Raw genomic sequence first — 16,651 nt, forward strand, 5'->3', positions numbered from 1 at the left:
TTACCTACGTGTGTTACTGTTTATAAAGTAACACAACTGCAGGGTCACAGCAGTGAGCATTCTGACCACTACGGTAGGTAAACCATACCATTCACAGGGCTTAGACTGTGGCCTGAAGGCAGCAGCACATAAAGCGTCATTGGTTGAGGTCTGAATACTTTTTAAGGGAGAGAGAGAACATGAAGTGGCCTAAGGCTGCCACTGACCTTGTCCTCCTTCTTCTTCCAGGCTGGGAGTTCCTTCAGCTTTCCCGATGCCAGCCCTGGCTCTTGCCAGCAGTGACCCAGAAAGCTAACTTGCAGAAAGTCCACCCTCCAAAATCAGAATGCTGTACAAAGGAGACAGGAAGGCACACCTGAGGGGAGGCAAAGTGAGACTGCTCTTTTCAGTAGGTGCTAACACTAGCATAGCTGTGAGAGGGAGCTGCACTCAGGATTCATTACACCAGTTGTGCTCTTCTGAATTGGTGAACGTGGTCCAAGAGCAACAGATGCACAATTTGAGAGGAACGTACCTAAGATAGCTTTCAGGTGTGCTGTATGGACCTTGGGAATTTCATCCATTCTGGGCACCGAGTGCAACAGGTCCTGATTGTCCTAAGGTTGGAAATTCTAAGGACGTGTTCCTGCTTGTCTGCTCTTGTCTGGTTGGTGCAGCGTTACTGCTCGCTTGGGACACCAAACAAAATGGAGGCTGGAGGCTTCTAAAACCACCCAGCGACATTGCTCTGCAGTGTGATGGGCGTAATGACATCTGAGGTCGGGCCCTGAAGCTGTGCCAGTCTGAGTGCCTGTGGGGACATCGCTGGTACCTCTGGTGAAGATTGATAGATATGTGGACAGATGCAGAGCGCTGGGGCTGTGCTCTGCTGCTCAGCCCTCCAGGAAACCCAGAGGGAGAGTGGGCAGCCTTAGAACAGTGCTAGAAACATAAACTGAGAAAGGACATTTATTTCTAGAGGTGAATGGGATGACTGAGACACGGGGAAAGGTTTTGGGAGGAAAGGATGGGTGCAGTAAATGAGACTTACAAGAAGAATGCGTAGAGAAAAATGAGGGGAGGACAAAAAGTTCCTCTGAGTTAGAATGGAGTGAGGACAGAATTGCTTCCTGAAGATGCGTCCAAAGAATACGATGAGAAAGTGCCGGGCAGCTGCAGTACCCGTGCCAGGCAAGCAGCTTTCCTGAACGTTGTTTTGTGCTGGGGCCGCATGGCGTTTGGCTATGAGCAGTCACCCCAGGTGCTGCGGGCGTCCGCAGCGTCAAGCCGGGCCGGGCTCACTCTGCGGGCCGTTCGGCGCTGCCTGCAGCTGAGCCTGCCGTGCCGCGCCGTGCCGCCCGGGCGCGTCGGTGCGATGGGAAACGATGCGACTCCGCTGTCAGAGGTGTGAGGTTTGGGGGCCCTTGGGAACGTACGCTGTGGACTGGTCAAACCCACAGCCACATCATAAACATTCGCGTGTCACTGAGGAGCTGCCTTGGCGACCCAACGACTGGCACGGCGGCTGTGCCGGGGCTCGGAGCGTCTGCGCGCGCAGGCGGCGGGCGGCGCAGAGCGGGGCGGGGCAGCCCAGCCCAACCCACGCAGCCCCTTCCCCCCCGGCCTGTTCCGGGCCGGGCCCCGCGCTCCCTTCGGCCCCTTCTGCTCCCCGCCCCGGCCGCTCCGGCCGCCGGGGCCTCCCTCCTCCCCGCCCGCCCATGGATTTCACATAGCGGCCGCCTCCTCTCCTCCTCCGCCGCTCCATGGCGGCTCCGGCCCCGCGGCCGCCCGGCCTGTGCTGCTGCCGCAAGGGCTCCGCGGGCGGCCCGGAGGCTCCGCCGGTCCCTCCGCCTCCTCCTCCCGATCTACCGCCGCCTCCGGACGTGGCGTCGGCCTCCAGCTCGCAGCTCTTCGCCCTCCGACACCTGCACCTGGGGCTGGAGCTGCGGCCCGAGGCGCGGGCGCTGGCGGGCTGCCTGGTGCTGGAACTGTGCGCGCTGCGCCCGCAGCCCTGCGCTTTGGTGCTGGACGTGCACCCGGCTCTGCGCGTCCTCTCGGCCGCCTACCGCCGCGCCCCGCCGGGGGAAGCCCCCTGCTCCTTCGCCTTCTCCCCCGCCGAAGCCGCCGCCTCCTCCTCCTCCTCTTCCTCCTCCTCTGCCGCCCCGGACCCGCCGCCCCCTCCGCCCCCGCCGCCGCCCTGCGCTCCTCCGCCGCCGCCGTGCTCCGCCGCCGCCGCGCCCTCCACCGCCACCTTCCTCTCGGCTCCCTGCATCGCCGCGCCTCCCGCGGAGCCGCCCGCCGGGCCCCCGCCGCTGGCGGAGCCGCCGCTGCCGCTGTTCGCCCGGCCGCCCGCCGCCTCCTGCCCGCTGGGCTTCCGCGTGGACCCCTTCACCGACTACGGCTCGGCCCTGACGCTGTCGCTGCCCGCCGCCCTGCAGCCGCACCAGCCCTTCCAGGTCATCGTCCGCTACACCACGGCCGACGGCCCCGCCGTGAGTACGGGGATCCCCCGCGGGGAGGCGGGGAGGCAGCGCTCCGGTCGGGGCAAAAGGAGTGGTTTGGGGGAGCCCCGCAGCCTGGGGCAGAGGGGCTCAAGTTGCGCCGGGGCGGGTTCGGCTTGGATGTCAGCAACAGTTTCTTCTCCGTAAGAGCGGTGCTGCACTGGCAGGGGCTGCCCAGGGGCGCGGAGGGGAGGGGGTCGCTGTCTCTGTTGTAGAGCGGTGGAGATGTGGCGCTGAGGGCCGCGGTCAGTGGGGAAGGGTCGATGGTCTTTGAAACCCTGAAAGTTTCATGAAGGAACCGGTGTATTTTGTCTGCCGGGCGCTTTATTTATGGCAGGAAGGCTTTGAAGCTCATTGGCTGTTGCCGTGCTCTGTAATCGCCCTCAGCCTGGCCGAGCCGCAGCTCCCTCAGTGCGCGATAACGCTCTTTGCTCCTCTTGAACGAGTGGCTTTATTTTGGGCTCCTGCAGGGATTCCCCAGCGCTGATGCCAGGCGGCGGCCTGCCCTGCTGTGTGCAGAGGGAGTCCTGCCACTGCCTCACCATCCGTCCTATGCACGTGTATGTGAGGATGCTGGGAGCTGAACCCTTTTTTCCATTCCTACAGTTCACCTCGCTGCTCTTTGATCCATTTCGAGCCGATCCTCATTCTTTCCTGCGTCTTTTCTGTAGCTTTCATAGCATGTAGTGCTTGGCTGAAACGAAGCTCCGAGGCCTGCTGGTGGAATTGTTGCTGGTTATGGAGCAGGGCCACACGCTGCCCTTTCTGAGTGGTGCTGGGAAGCAGGAGCAGGCACGCTCCGACATAGGACTGCATCTCACAGCCTGCCCAGGACTGCAGGTTTTGGCTGGCAGAATACTTGTCCCTGCACCTGCTCCAGCCCTTCATGCTGCTCGGGGCTCGCTGGGCTATCTTTTGAGCTCCAGGGTCATGCGCTGCTATTGTCATGCTGCCTGCCAGCGCCCTTCCAGCCTGGCACTGTGTTAACAGTGATGAGTAACCCCAAATGTGGGACGGTGACCTCATGCACACGCCTGACCTCCGCGTTTCTGTGCGGTCCCTTTTCTCTCTGTGGGTGAAGCAACTTCGCGGCGTCACGCCTCTCTTACAAAACTTCTGTTCCTCGTTCCTATGGAGTGAGGAGCTGATGGTTTTGGTCGTGTGATGGATCCCGGGAGACAGAGGGGAGCTTAAACCTGCCTTCTGCAGAGGGTTTGGGCTGCCCGCGTGCAGGGAACCATGCATTCATGCATGGCATCCTCTGTTCAGGAGCGAGGCTTTGCTGAGCGTTGTGCATCCCATGGTGCAGGTGTGAAGGGAAAGCAGCAGCTGCCCCTCATGCTGACCTCTTGGCCCTGCAGAGGCTCTTTCACAGTATTTTTGCTCTCCTGTCCCGGAGGGAGAAACACACACCCGTTTCTGACCCGCTTTGCTGCACCTCCAATTTGGCAGCACTCATCTCCATGCAGTGCTGTTTTCTTTCCATGACAGCCTTCAGTGCAAACCCTCCTGCTGTAAAAGTGAGAGAACTTCCTTGTCCCTATGATTTAGCAAAAAGGTCAGAGCTGGGAACTTCCCTGGCAATTCATTTGAGTTTTCCCAGTCCCTCGTGACTTGCAGTTGGGCTCCCTGCCCCATCACATCCCCCACGTCCTGCCTGCACAGCGCACTCTGTGGGCAGTCACTGCTAGCCACTGGAACCGCCACTGTGGCACCGCTGCTCTCCTCCATCAATAATGCAGGTGGAGACATGGAAAGACTTTAAACTTGGAAGAGGTTCAGCTGTTTACTTTTGTCACTTGCCAGATTGCGATGCTGTCACACGTGTTTCCTCAGCGGAGCACGGTTGGGATCTGGTGATGCACCCATGTGCTGCTCTGCCCCATAGTGGCCCAGCTCCCTGCCCCCACAGGCTGCTGACTGCACTCCTTTCTGGGCTGCAGCCTCTGCTCCTCATCCCCAGCCCCGTCCAGCAGCATGGCCGCTCTATTTATATTGCAGGTCTATTTATATTGTTTCAGGATAACTTTAATCATTGTTCCAAGTGCATCTGGAAAGAGAGGCGGAGGATTGCAGCATAGCTGCAGACATTGGGAAACAGGGGAAAAAAATACTTCACTCTCGGCAGACTTTTTCCTTTTGGCCTGTGAGGCCTCTGCTTCATTTAACCTCAACCAAATGTCACAGAAGGGGAAGCACGTTGAAGAGAAAGTGTCGTAAATTCTTGGAGCTTCTTGTAAGCAAGCATTCGTTTCTTAGCTCTCCTTTGCTTCCTGCTTATGTTTTCTTCCTGTGCTGGTCGGGGTGCTTCCCCTTATCTCTCTGCTCTGCAGACCTTGCTGTCAACCTTTTTTCCACCCTATTCTGGGGTTGTGGCTTAGTTCTGGCGATGTCTTATCTCCCTGTGCACTTTGTTGGCCTTAATGTTGCTCAGAAAATGAAGGGAATGGGGCTTTCTGAAGGTGAGTCTCTGCTCCAAGGCTGACGTGACAGGTTGTTGGTCCCACCTGTGCTACCAGCACAGAGCGCTGCCGGGAGGAGTGCTTTTCAATGTTGACACTGGGGCACATCCTGAAGGAGTCACTTCCTGGGCCTCCTTCCTGGGCGGTTAGAATGCTGTTACCTGGGTGAAAGCACAGCACTTGTGTATTTATGTGAATGTGTGTTCTGGTGAGAAGCTTTGTCTTCAAACCGAGTTTTAATGAGGCATTTGTCCCTAATTCCCTTCAGAAGCAGCTGTATGTTTCCTTTCTGTCCCTTGCCCCCATCCCCAGGGGTTCTGCTGAAGTGGGTGATGTGGGAGAGGAACGCATTGGCATCAGAGGAGAAGGGTCTAAAGGCAAGGGAAGAAGGTAAAGAGTAACCTTACAGGGCAAAGGGAGAAAGGGGAAGCTTTGCCTTCCAAAACACAGAGAGACTAGTAGGAAGTAGAACTGTAATATGCCATTAAAATAAGAGCAGAGATAGTACCCTGGCTTCTCTCTGTGAGCTCTTCATGTCTTTCTCTTGAGTGCGGGCACTAACTGCTATTCCCCAAGTTCAGTTTTATTGGCTGCTTTGATCTGAGAAGGCAATGGACTCAGAAGCTTTATTCTGTGTGCCCGACTGTTCCCAGGACTTCAGGCGGTTCTGACTTTATTGCAAATTTTGCAATGCTTGGTATTTTCTGTACAAGTTCAGCCTGAGAACTCTAGGATTACAAGAAAATACTTCTTTGAAATTGTTTCTGCGATTTGAGGTTGTTTCTGTGCTTCAGAGTTAGAGGCAGGGAGCGTTTGAAAGCATAAGCATGGCACTCGGAACGGGGAAAACCCAACTGGCAAATAACTGCCCTTCTTCCTATGATTCCTAGTGAGTTCTGATGATCTACTGAGGCTCTGACTCACGATTTATTTACTGCTTGATACTGAAAGTTGACACACTCAGTGCTGTGGGTTTTTCTGTGACCACTCAGAACCTCCTTATCTGCTCCATACGAAGCAGCCTTGGTGCCACTGACCAGAGATATCCTGACATACGCTGACTCATTTTGTGTAGTGTCAGAATCGCTGGTGCTGCAGCTGGGAGGGCAGAGTCAGGGTCGGAGATAACAGTGTGTACACTGTTCAGCCTGCGTTTGTTTTGCGTTGGTTTTTGCTTGCGCTCCGTGACCCCTGCTATTCCTGTTCGTGTTGGATCCTCTTGATGTTGGGGTTCTGCTCTCTGACGGTTCAAACTCGATCCTTTTCCCTCGCTTCTTCTCTCGATGCTTCAACAGATCTGGTGGCTGGACCCAGAGCTGACGTACGGCAACGCCAAGCCGTTTGTCTTCACGCAGGGCCACTCGGTGTGTAACCGCTCCTTCTTCCCCTGCTTTGACACACCAGCAGTGAAATGCACCTATTCAGCCACCGTCAAGGTCAGTGACAAATGGTGTGGGCATGGAGAGCTCAGCTTAATTGTGAAAGCGTGGCTACGTTGTCTGTGTGTAGTTATGTTTAATATAAAGCGTTCCTTAGGATATTTAGCAGTATAAAAAACTACATGCATTACCATACGTCAGAACAGATCTGTGCTGCAGCCCTTCAGCCTTGCTCATCCCATTAGCTGGTGTTCTGATGTCGCTCTTCCAGGCTCCAGCAGGCATGCAGGTGTTGATGAGCGCCACTCAAAGCACCTTCTTAGAAGACAAAGGAGTGTATCAGTTCTACATGGAATATCCAGTTCCTGCCTACCTCGTGGCCCTGGTGGCAGGAGACCTTATACATGCAGACATAGGTCCAAGGTAAGGTTTGCAGCTTGGCCTAAAGAAGGCAGAAGCCTGATGCCAGATCTTTTAGTGCTGTGACCATTGCGGCCACGTGCTGAGGATGCAGGCTATTATTTTGGAGAGATAACTGCGTTTGTTGAAGTATCACCTGATGTTTTCTGCTTTCTGACAGGAGCAGAGTGTGGGCAGAGCCTTGCCTGCTGCCAACCGCCATCAGCAAGCTTTCTGGCATGGTCGAGCGCTGGCTGACTGCTGCAGAGAGCCTGTATGGCCCATATATTTGGGGAAGGTGAGTTTCATAAGTCTCCTAGGAACGTGTGATGGGAACAAAATAATGAGAACGAGGAGCATGGAGGTATCTTGCTGCTATGGTAAGCGGCACTGTGGGTTCTGAACAGTTGGCCTTCCCTGAGAATCAGCAGTGCTGTCTTGTTTTACTGCATTGTGCCTGAAAATGCTAAAATGATTCATTATGGACTTAGAATCTTAGCACCAACACTAATAGTTTCTGTAGTTAAGCTTGACTTTGTCTTAAAAGAGAATGCTTTTGAAAGTATTTTCATTCTTCAAATTGGAGCAAATGTTTGCAAAGGCTTCCCACACTTATTTGCTAAAGGTAAGCAGGAAAAGTGTGGCTGTTACCCTTTTAATGTTGTTTGAAATGCTCTGAGAACGAGGCCTGGTACGAAGTGCCAGTGCTGATCATTGGTGGAGAAATTCAGAAAAACAAAGAAATAGTACAGTCATGTTCCAGTGCCATTTTGCTGACACTACAGGCACCAATTCATTCCCTCCTTGCTTCCCGGCCTCTGTTTCCTGGGGGCCTGATCTGCATGTGTGTGTGGGCAGTGTATGTAAAGTTCGTGGTTCTGGTGGTCAGATACTCAACTTGTGGTGAGTTTGCATGTGTGAACAGAGTGTGATGCTTCTGGGAAGGGCAGGGCATGCTACAGCTGAAGGCTTCCAGCCTTATGTGCAAATGTGAGCAGCAATTTGGCCAAGGGAACAAACTGTAGTTCCCAACCAGTGGTCTAGAAAGTTGTTCCTGAAGTTTCAAGAACTCCTAGAAGAACTTTCTGAAAGGAGGAAAAATACACGTGTATTTCTATGTAGGTCTTTTGAAGTAGGTGTAATTTACCACTGTACTCTTTCTCTCCCTTTAATTTTAGATATGACATTGTTTTTCTTCCTCCATCCTTCCCTATTGTTGCCATGGAAAACCCATGCCTGACTTTCATCATTTCTTCCATTCTGGAGAGCGATGAGTTTTTAATCATTGACGTCATTCATGAAGTTGCCCACAGCTGGTTTGGAAACGCGGTCACCAACGCCACGTGGGAGGAGATGTGGCTGAGCGAAGGGCTGGCCACGTACGCGCAGCGCCGCATCACCACTGAGACCTATGGTAAGAGAGGGTTTTCCTTCTGATGCGTCCAACCAGCAGCTGAGAGCTGCTTCCCTGGGAGCTGAAAATGTGTTGGGAGCTGTTTTGTTGTTGTTGTTGTTGTTGTTCTGGAATGTGAGCAGTCCCAAACTCTGCTTTGAACATGGGGATGCTTGCAGTTTGTCTACACCTGGGCACTTGGTAGTTAGCTGCTGTGGGAAGGAATGCTGGTAACAGCCATCAGATGCAATATGCACAACTACGTGTCTGTCTGCTGAGCTACCAGAGGCTTCTTGTAGAATTGTAGAGCTCTGCTTTAGCTGTTTGCATCAGTGAAATTAATAGGTCAACTGTATGGGCACCATCTGTAGCAACTAGAAGGAGTAAATCATTCCTATTGCTTTTTGTTTTTTTAACTGAGATGAATGATAGAAATGCTTGTTTCTCTAGTTTGTCCCATGAAAAGCTTGCACTGTGTATTTTCATGTGTTGTGTCAATGATTTTGTTCTATTTCATCTTCTGGGAAATGCTGGCAGCAAGCATGCTTAGGAGAGTGTGTTACTTTTTAGTCATGTACGTTGTTTTTGGAGATGATGAGAATGAAATTTAGAGAAAGAAGTGCTCGTAGCAGCTATGGAGATCTTGCTCTGTTCTATGTGAGCTGCTTCATGCTGAGTAATTCTCAGTGGTTCGGGCTTTTCTGTACCTCACGTTGTATTCTATATGGCAACAATATGAATAGTTCAGAAGATTCTGAACTGTTTTCTGTCCCATCTCAGGCTGCGTCTCTGACATAAGGCAAGGAAGGTCCTCATTTGTGTCCTCTTGGAATTCAGGACTGGCTGTTTCACTTCAGGAAGCTAAGCAGTGCTTTTCTCCATGCCATTCTCTAACAAGCTCTTTTTGCATTCAGTTTTGTTCCAAGGACAAACTTCTGATCTAAATCTTGCCATTTCTGACATCATTTCTGGCATATCTTCTGCAGTTAATAAAAAGGCATTTTTGTAATGACATTGTTTACAGAAATTGGAGCCCAGTGACCACTGCACCTCTTGGATCTTGCTTAATCCCCTTCCCTGCTTACAGCTTGAAGTAATTGCCCTAAGCACTAGTTATTCTGCAGTGTTCTTGTTTTCTTTTTGTTTCATCTACCCATTTTTCTGCCAGTACAGATTCTTCTACCTTCCAGATGCGTCCTGGTCCTTAATTCTCATTCAGTTTGTATCAGATTCCTCTGTATACAGTAAGACTCTGTGCTTGTATCAATGTAACAAGCCCTATTCTTGAAGACTTGCTGAAGAAAACCAAAACCATAACAATCCTAGATACTTACCTGCTGCATCTGGGAATGTCTTTTCCACAGTGTAACACATCTGCAAAGGCACAGGAAAGACGACTTGAATTGCCAGTGTAGTGCAGCTAGTTCGGCATGAAGCACAGTTCTGCATTGCAGTTAGAAGAGCAGCACACCCAGCTGCAGCTGTAAGAGAGCTCCTACTGAGTGGAGGTGAAACCTGTGAGATGAACTGCAAGGAGTTGCAAGGAACTTGTACTCAAATTGTGATGACAGTACATTACTGAGATCCTCTCTTGCTGTTGCTGTTTCATGTCTTCAGTCATCTTTTCTTTGTACCTGTGCTAGTTCTCCAGCCACAGTCTCACAACTACCATGTTGTTCCTTGGGCAGGGGCTGCTTTCACGTGCTTGGAGACGGCGTTCCGCCTCGATGCTCTCCACAGACAGATGAAGCTCCTTGGAGAGGACAACCCAGTCAGCAAGCTTCAGGTTAAACTGGAGCCAGGTATTTCTTTTGGCTAAAGCCGTTGTACAAAACATCTGCACATCACTGTTGGATTGCAGACTGAAATGATGTAATTTAAAATGTCCTTTATAAAATAAGGAAAAACAAAATACTTGTGTGTAAACTGGTCTAATAGTAAGCAAGGAAACTGGCACTGAATTTCTCTTCAAAATGGTCTAACTATGAATACATGTACAGATGTGTACGTGGTCTCCCCTTGAGTGAGCTGCGTGCTGGTGAAGGCTGCTTGATTGTCCCTTGAGCAAGATACAGGCTTGATGGTTCTCTAGTTTTGTCATCACCACTGGAGGTGTGAAGCAGTCTTCAGTTTAGATGATGTATAAACCCCAAATGCATGTGGAGATATTGAAGCAGGATGGAAGACTGTTGGAGGTCTCAGAAAAGGAGCATAGTATTGCTTGCTTGCTGTTCTTATATTTGAAAACGTGCAGTGTGAGTTTGATGCTTAGGTTGCTCCTGTTACTTTACTGCTGTAAATTATATGTACTGACACAGGCTTGTTCTGTTTTTACGTCACTGCATCTTGACATCTGAGATCTCTAGGGTATCTTTGCAATTAGACTGGTTGGAAATCAGTGTTCTTGTTGCACAGTGTCTTATAACATTATCTTTTCCTTCCAGGTGTAAATCCTAGTAATTTAATGAACCTCTTCACCTATGAGAAAGGCTACTGCTTTGTTTACTACCTGTCTCAGCTGTGTGGTGACCCAGGACGCTTTGACTCCTTCCTCAGAGTTAGTGTGCATACACATACGTTCTGCTGGAGATTGAGAGTTGTCACTTTCCTTATTTGAGAGGGAGGAGGAGAATATTTTTCTTGATTTATTGTTTTTTATATATAAATACATATATATTTTTAAACTGTCTTTCACCTTTCTGAGTACTGGTCCTCACTTTTCCATCTCTATTTTTTAATTGTATGTACAGTTCTTCATCAAAAAGAAGCCACCTTCCTCCTAACTGTCATTTATCCCTTTCACTGTTACAGGCCTACATTGAGAAGTACAAATTTACCAGTGTTGTGGCTCAGGATCTTCTGGATTCCTTCCTGAATTTTTTTCCAGATTTGAAAGAGCAATGTGTTGAGAGCAAAGCAGGTAAGATGCAGTTTACTTAGTTAGCTGTCAGAACTAGGAAGTCTGGCTGATAAATTTTGTACTTGGCTTAGGAGATGCATAAGCAAATCCTAAGGTCGAGGGAAACAAAACACTTTGGCAACAGCCATACATCCATGGTACAAATGGTTTTCTTATCTTAGTTACCCCCTCTGTCGTGGAGAATGAGAACGTTGTAAGTTGCTGACCGTTTTGGCATTGATCATCTGAGTGGCCCTTGGTTAACTCTCATTAGCTCACCTTTCACACTGCAGAGTGATCACTGTATTTGGAAACCAAATCCTGCTAAAGCTTGTCTTGGATTTAGTTACCAATTCTATAAACACATGAATGACGATGGGTTTAGGCAGTCCTCTCACCTCTTTTTTATTTCTATTGGGGAAAACACGCTTCACGTTTTCCAGTGTTCCTCAAAATTCAACAAAAGAGAAATGTGCCAAATCTGATGTTAGAACCTGATTTGATCATAGATACCTTTTAGCTGGTCTGCCCAATGAGCACGTGTGTTTTTCTTTATTTACTCACTGTAATGCTGAGCTCCAGAAGAATCATGGTTAAATTTGGCAGAGATGTTGCTGTCCCTGTTCCAGATGGAGCGCAGGCTTGATGAAACTAACACTGTTGTATCACTGTAACTATGGGTTGGTCTGATTTGCTATCGTTAGAACCTCTCTTAACTGTGCTAGAAGCAGTCCCGAACCTTGAGACAGCCAAGCCTTCTGCAGAGACTCCTGCTCGACATTTTTGGTGCTCCTCATTCCAGGACTGGAGTTTGAACGTTGGCTCAATGCTACAGGACCTCCGTTAGCTGAGCCAGATTTATCTCAGGGATCCAGCCTGACCAGACCGGTGGAGACGCTCTTCAAACTCTGGACCGCTGAGCCTCTGGATTTTGATGCTGCTGCCAGCAGTGCTGACCTCACTAAATGGAGAACGTTCCAAACCGTGCTCTTCTTGGACAGGTTGCTGGATGGGTCACCGCTGCGCCATGGTGAGTGCTCTGTAAGGAGAGTAGAAAAGTATTCCTGGAATGGCAGATTGAATTCTAAATAGCCCTGCTCAGCCTTGGTGCTATCACTCATTTTCTGATGACCTCCAAACTTGACAAAACAGGTCACACTTGTGTTTTGTTTTGTTTTTCCCTCTGTGTATACGCTCTTTTCAGAGGTGATAAAAAGGCTTTCGGAATGTTACTCCTCTCAGCTGGACTCCATGAACGCAGAAATCCGCATCCGCTGGTTGCAGATTGTAGTCCGCAATGACTACTACCCAGACCTTTACAAAGTCCGTCGCTTCTTGGAAAACCAGGTACTAACTGCTGGATTAAAATCACTGCACCTCTCAGTGCATGAGACATGTGCATGAGACATGCGACGTGAAAGACCTTGGAACTTCTGCTTCCTGGCCAAGTGTAGACCAGGTGTGTAGCGAAGGGGCCGAGCACGGCTCACCTGCTAGCGGTGGGGAGGAATGGGCAGATGGAATTTGAAATGCCTACAGACAGTCTGTGCTTTTCCAGCCTAACTCCATGTCCTTGTCTCAGCTCTGCCCAGTGCGTTTTTGCATTGCTTTATGGCAGCCCCAGCGTTTTCAGAGAAGAGTTTGTTACGATACTAAATGATGTGATTGTTGGAATATGCACCCTTCAGACAAAGCTAGCGCTCAAGAGATTCCTTTCAGTGTTTTTTATTATGCGGGAGCAAAAGGTTAATGCATGTGTTCTCTGTGGCCTCTTCTCCCTGGCCTTGTAAATAGCTCTGTTATTTGTGGGGAAGTAGCTCAGTCGTAGAGAGCAAGTGGGTTTTGATTATCATTCACATGAAACTTTGCATTAAACTTAGTTAGAAGCTTCTCATCTATTGAAGAAGTGTGTTGCTTGGATTCATTGAGGTCTCTTGGAATGTACTTACAGGAGAGCTGAACCTCTTGGCTTTTACTGGAATGATATTATTCCGTTTTCCTTCTTTGCAGATGTCTCGGATGTACACAATTCCACTTTATGAGGACCTTTGCACTGGCACGCTCAAGTCTTTTGCCTTAGAAATTTTTTACCAGACCCAAAACCAGCTGCACCCCAACTTGAGGAAAACCATCCAACAGATTTTATCACAGGGCTTAAATCCACTTCCTGCCATAGACACTACAGCAGGCACTGCAGACACACCAGCAATGGTGCTTGAGGACAAAGTCTCAGAGGCCACAAACGGTGCCATTTCACTCAGGGATGTTAACGTGTCTGCTTAGATCACCAGCTCACACCAGCCACAGAGCTTGAATGCGGGGACAGGATCAGAGATGCCAAGTGTCGCCTCCTTTCCCTCAGCCCTGCAGCTGCAGTGTGTTGTTGTAACTGGATTTCTCTTCCAAAACACATAGGAAATGTGCCTTCAAGTATCCAGTGTGTGACGCTGCCAGGCTTCACAGATCTTCAGCTGTGGGATGGATATTTGGATTCGGTTTGTGCTGCGCGTGGACTCCTGGGCAGCTGCCTTTGCAGGGAATGTGGGTAGTTCTCTTTCCTGAGGCTCTTTTGGTTGGTTTCTCCGAGGTTCCTTGTTTGTTTTCTTTCCATCTGCACTCACTGAGGCATGTCCTACTTGCTGTGTGTACGTTGCTGAGGAGTGTGTGCGTGTCAATCTGCCGTTATCCTGATAGTTGGGCTGAAATTTTGCAGACTCGGAATTCTCAGTGGCAGCAGACACGTTTTCATGTCATGCTCTTACTGTGTCAGAGGTATCATCATGTGGGAAGCAGGGTCTGATGCTCAGATAACTAAGAAATGAAATAGCTCCTGTTTCCCTCATCCCCCTACTCCAGGTGGCTTAAGAATAATAATGCTTTATATATATATATATATTCCTTTATATATATACAGAAGAGCAGGGAAACCTTAAGATGGATTTGAAATCCTTCTGTGGTTAACCCCTCGCTTTTCCCTTTGCACTCAATGGGACAAGCAATAAAGAAAAGTTCAGGCTCGAATTTTCACAAAGTTAAATTAGGTGCCCAAATGCCATTCATTCTGGTACAAACTGGATGCCTAAACCTTTTAAACTGTTTTGACAAGCCTAACTGCAAGCTTTGGTAGTGTCTTAGCGTGTGCGTTCATCAGATACACTGTGTTTTCTCTGTTCTGTCCTTTTCGGAAGAATTAACAGGACCTTTAATTGTTTTAAAAGATCCCTAGCATATGGTGGGCCTGTAAGTCAGCCCCAGAGATACCCACGCTCAAATTCTACTGCCTTGAAAATAATAATTGCCTCTAAAAGTTGCCCCATCATACGATAATCCAAGGGAAGCACTGTTTCTTGATATGAAGCCCCACTTGACTTGAGTCTGTTTTCTGACTCGTGGTGGTGGCAAGATGCCATTTTGTTTACACAGCGCGCCGTTTCTCTTGATCGCTGCCCAGGCACTCAGGATGGAGAGCAGCTCTTGTCTGCGCCGTTTGGCCCCCGAAGCTGAGGGCGGAGGGGGGCTGGGTATTGCTGTTACACAGAGCAGGTGATGATTCTTAGACGCTGTGCAAGGTCCTTTAGATGTGGCCAACCGTGTGCCTCTCGGTGAGCTCCCGGTGAACTTCTCTGAGCTGATGTGTCAGCAGGGTAGTGGATGAGTGTGAATGCAGAATGAAACGCTCTGCAGATGCTCAGCTAAAGGAGACGTGACAGAGAATCTGTTATATAAATTCTAGCACTGCTATGGGGATCTGCATAGCACAGGGAGAGGGGAAATTTGGGAGACTTCTTTTCACCAAAAGAATCTGTTTACACCCATGTGTGGATGGGGACTTAGGTGCTGTTACTGGATCTGCGTTCTCTGGCTTTAAGTTAATTTGACTTCACCATAGGCCTTAGCCTGGGCTGAACTGGGACGAAGCAATAACGAACTCAGGCCTCCATAGTGCTTCATTAGTTTTCAGAACAGGCCATCAGCATGGCTGGGCTTCTGAACTCCGAGCTCTCCTCTATGCTTGGTAAATGGCTCACCTTTTTCTTTCTGTCTTGTTCTCCCAGAAGGGACAGAGAATGACGTTTTCTGTACAGATCTCTTTCCTGCTTTTGTTTGTTGCTCTCTTGAAAGAAATTTGTGCGAGCTGACTTTCCAGTTCCTGAGTTGCACTGCTGGTGCTGTGTTTCCTGGAGCCCCTGTGGGTAGTGGCAGCCTGGCCCAGGCAGTGGGCAGTGCACAAGCATCCTCTGGAATCCCAGGCCTCTTGTTTTAGCACGTTTTGTTTTGTGGGAGAATGTATGTGACCCTGGTGGGAATTTTTAATTTACATGGATGCCTTACGATGACTGTCGAATTAAACTACGCTTTGTGACAAGCTTAAGCCTTTTGGGGCTGTTTTTCAGTGTCACTGTTAGAGACACGTGGAAGAACTGACTTGGTATGTTGTCTTTGTTTTGTCCTGTTCTGGAGTACAGCGGTCAGGGGGTTGGGAGGCTATTGAAAAGCTGCACGGCACAAAGCTGGAGAGGTGGCAAAAATAAAAGGGAGTATTACCTATTGTTACTGCAGCTGACATCAGATCAGCTGTGTGTTTGTGTATGCATGATCAAAGCAGGGAAGTGCTGTCTGGATCTGACTGTTTTGTGACTGAAGAATATGAGATTTAAGTTAGCGTTTCTGCTCCCATCCCTTGAGAACACATCAGAGGGCTGTTTTCATACAACTTATTCTCTGAAACACAGAGAAGTGCAGGGTTTGTTGAGTATTAAATATTCTGTTTGTCTTACTTCAGGTACTTTTGCTCCTCCCGTGAGCTGGGAGTGTATTTTTATTTGGAAGAGAAAAGAATTGGAAGCAAGTTTTTGGAGATAAGCCTTCCTTTTGTTGACATAAAATAAATTAATGCTTCAAACAACTTTTATTTTGATGTGTAATAGACTTGAGTTGAATGGCAAATTAGGCTGAGATTAAATAGAAACTATTACTGCCTTATCTATGCTGGGCTCATTTCTTATCTCTTAAAGTAAAATTAGTACAGCAAAACAGTTCTATTTAATCAGATGCCAGGAGATAGGGCTATTCTCCTTACTTTTTAAAATGAAAACTATTACTTTACCTTGCAGCCTTGAGCAGAGTGAAGTGGGGTCTGGCAGTATGAGGTGTGGGAGAACTCTGAATAGCCAAGTGCTTTAATAAAATGGGTTATTGCTGACTTTCTTTTAGCATTTCATTGCCACATGGGTTAATGTAAGTATAATTCCTGTTAGCAACACATATTACTCTGTTAAGCTTATAGAATTTTGTTGCTATGGATTATTACAGGATCCCAGCTGTGCACTCCATCAACCAAGAACAACATCCCAAATGTTCTCATTTAACCAAAGTTTTCTCATGGTCTCGCACAAAGTGACCTTGGCCGTTGCCCTTTCTGGGTAGCACAGGACTTTGTTTGTCTATACTAAGCTCACTTACTGCGCAGTTCGGTTTCAGTCAAGTGCATGTGTTCAGTCTGATCTCCCTGCTTGGATCTGTCCAGAAAGAATGTCATACATTCAGTAGTTATCACATGACATTTGCTTTCACACATTTTGTTACAGATTGATGACAGCTTAAAGTCATTATGACCAAAACATTAGACTTGGTGTACT

The 16,651-nt window shown here is 48.9% G+C and overlaps 1 protein-coding gene across 1 annotated transcript; it reads left to right on the top strand.

Annotated features, from left to right (window-relative positions):
• The first annotated feature begins 1,727 nt into the window (after nucleotides 1-1,727).
• RNPEPL1 (arginyl aminopeptidase like 1) lies at nucleotides 1,728-16,215 on the top strand. The gene is made up of 11 exons (XM_042878149.1): nucleotides 1,728-2,471; nucleotides 6,238-6,378; nucleotides 6,593-6,744; nucleotides 6,902-7,018; nucleotides 7,899-8,134; nucleotides 9,802-9,915; nucleotides 10,558-10,670; nucleotides 10,925-11,033; nucleotides 11,815-12,042; nucleotides 12,217-12,359; nucleotides 13,023-16,215. Exons 1-11 carry the CDS (start codon nucleotides 1,743-1,745, stop codon nucleotides 13,293-13,295), a joined length of 2,355 nt encoding a protein of 784 aa, XP_042734083.1. The 5' UTR covers nucleotides 1,728-1,742; the 3' UTR covers nucleotides 13,296-16,215.
• The last annotated feature ends 436 nt before the right edge of the window (nucleotides 16,216-16,651 follow it).

Source organism: Lagopus leucura, unplaced genomic scaffold (assembly GCF_019238085.1).
Source record: "Lagopus leucura isolate 7727_CA_CO unplaced genomic scaffold, USGS_WTPT01 Super-Scaffold_100021, whole genome shotgun sequence".
Taxonomy (NCBI): Eukaryota; Metazoa; Chordata; class Aves; order Galliformes; family Phasianidae; genus Lagopus; species Lagopus leucura.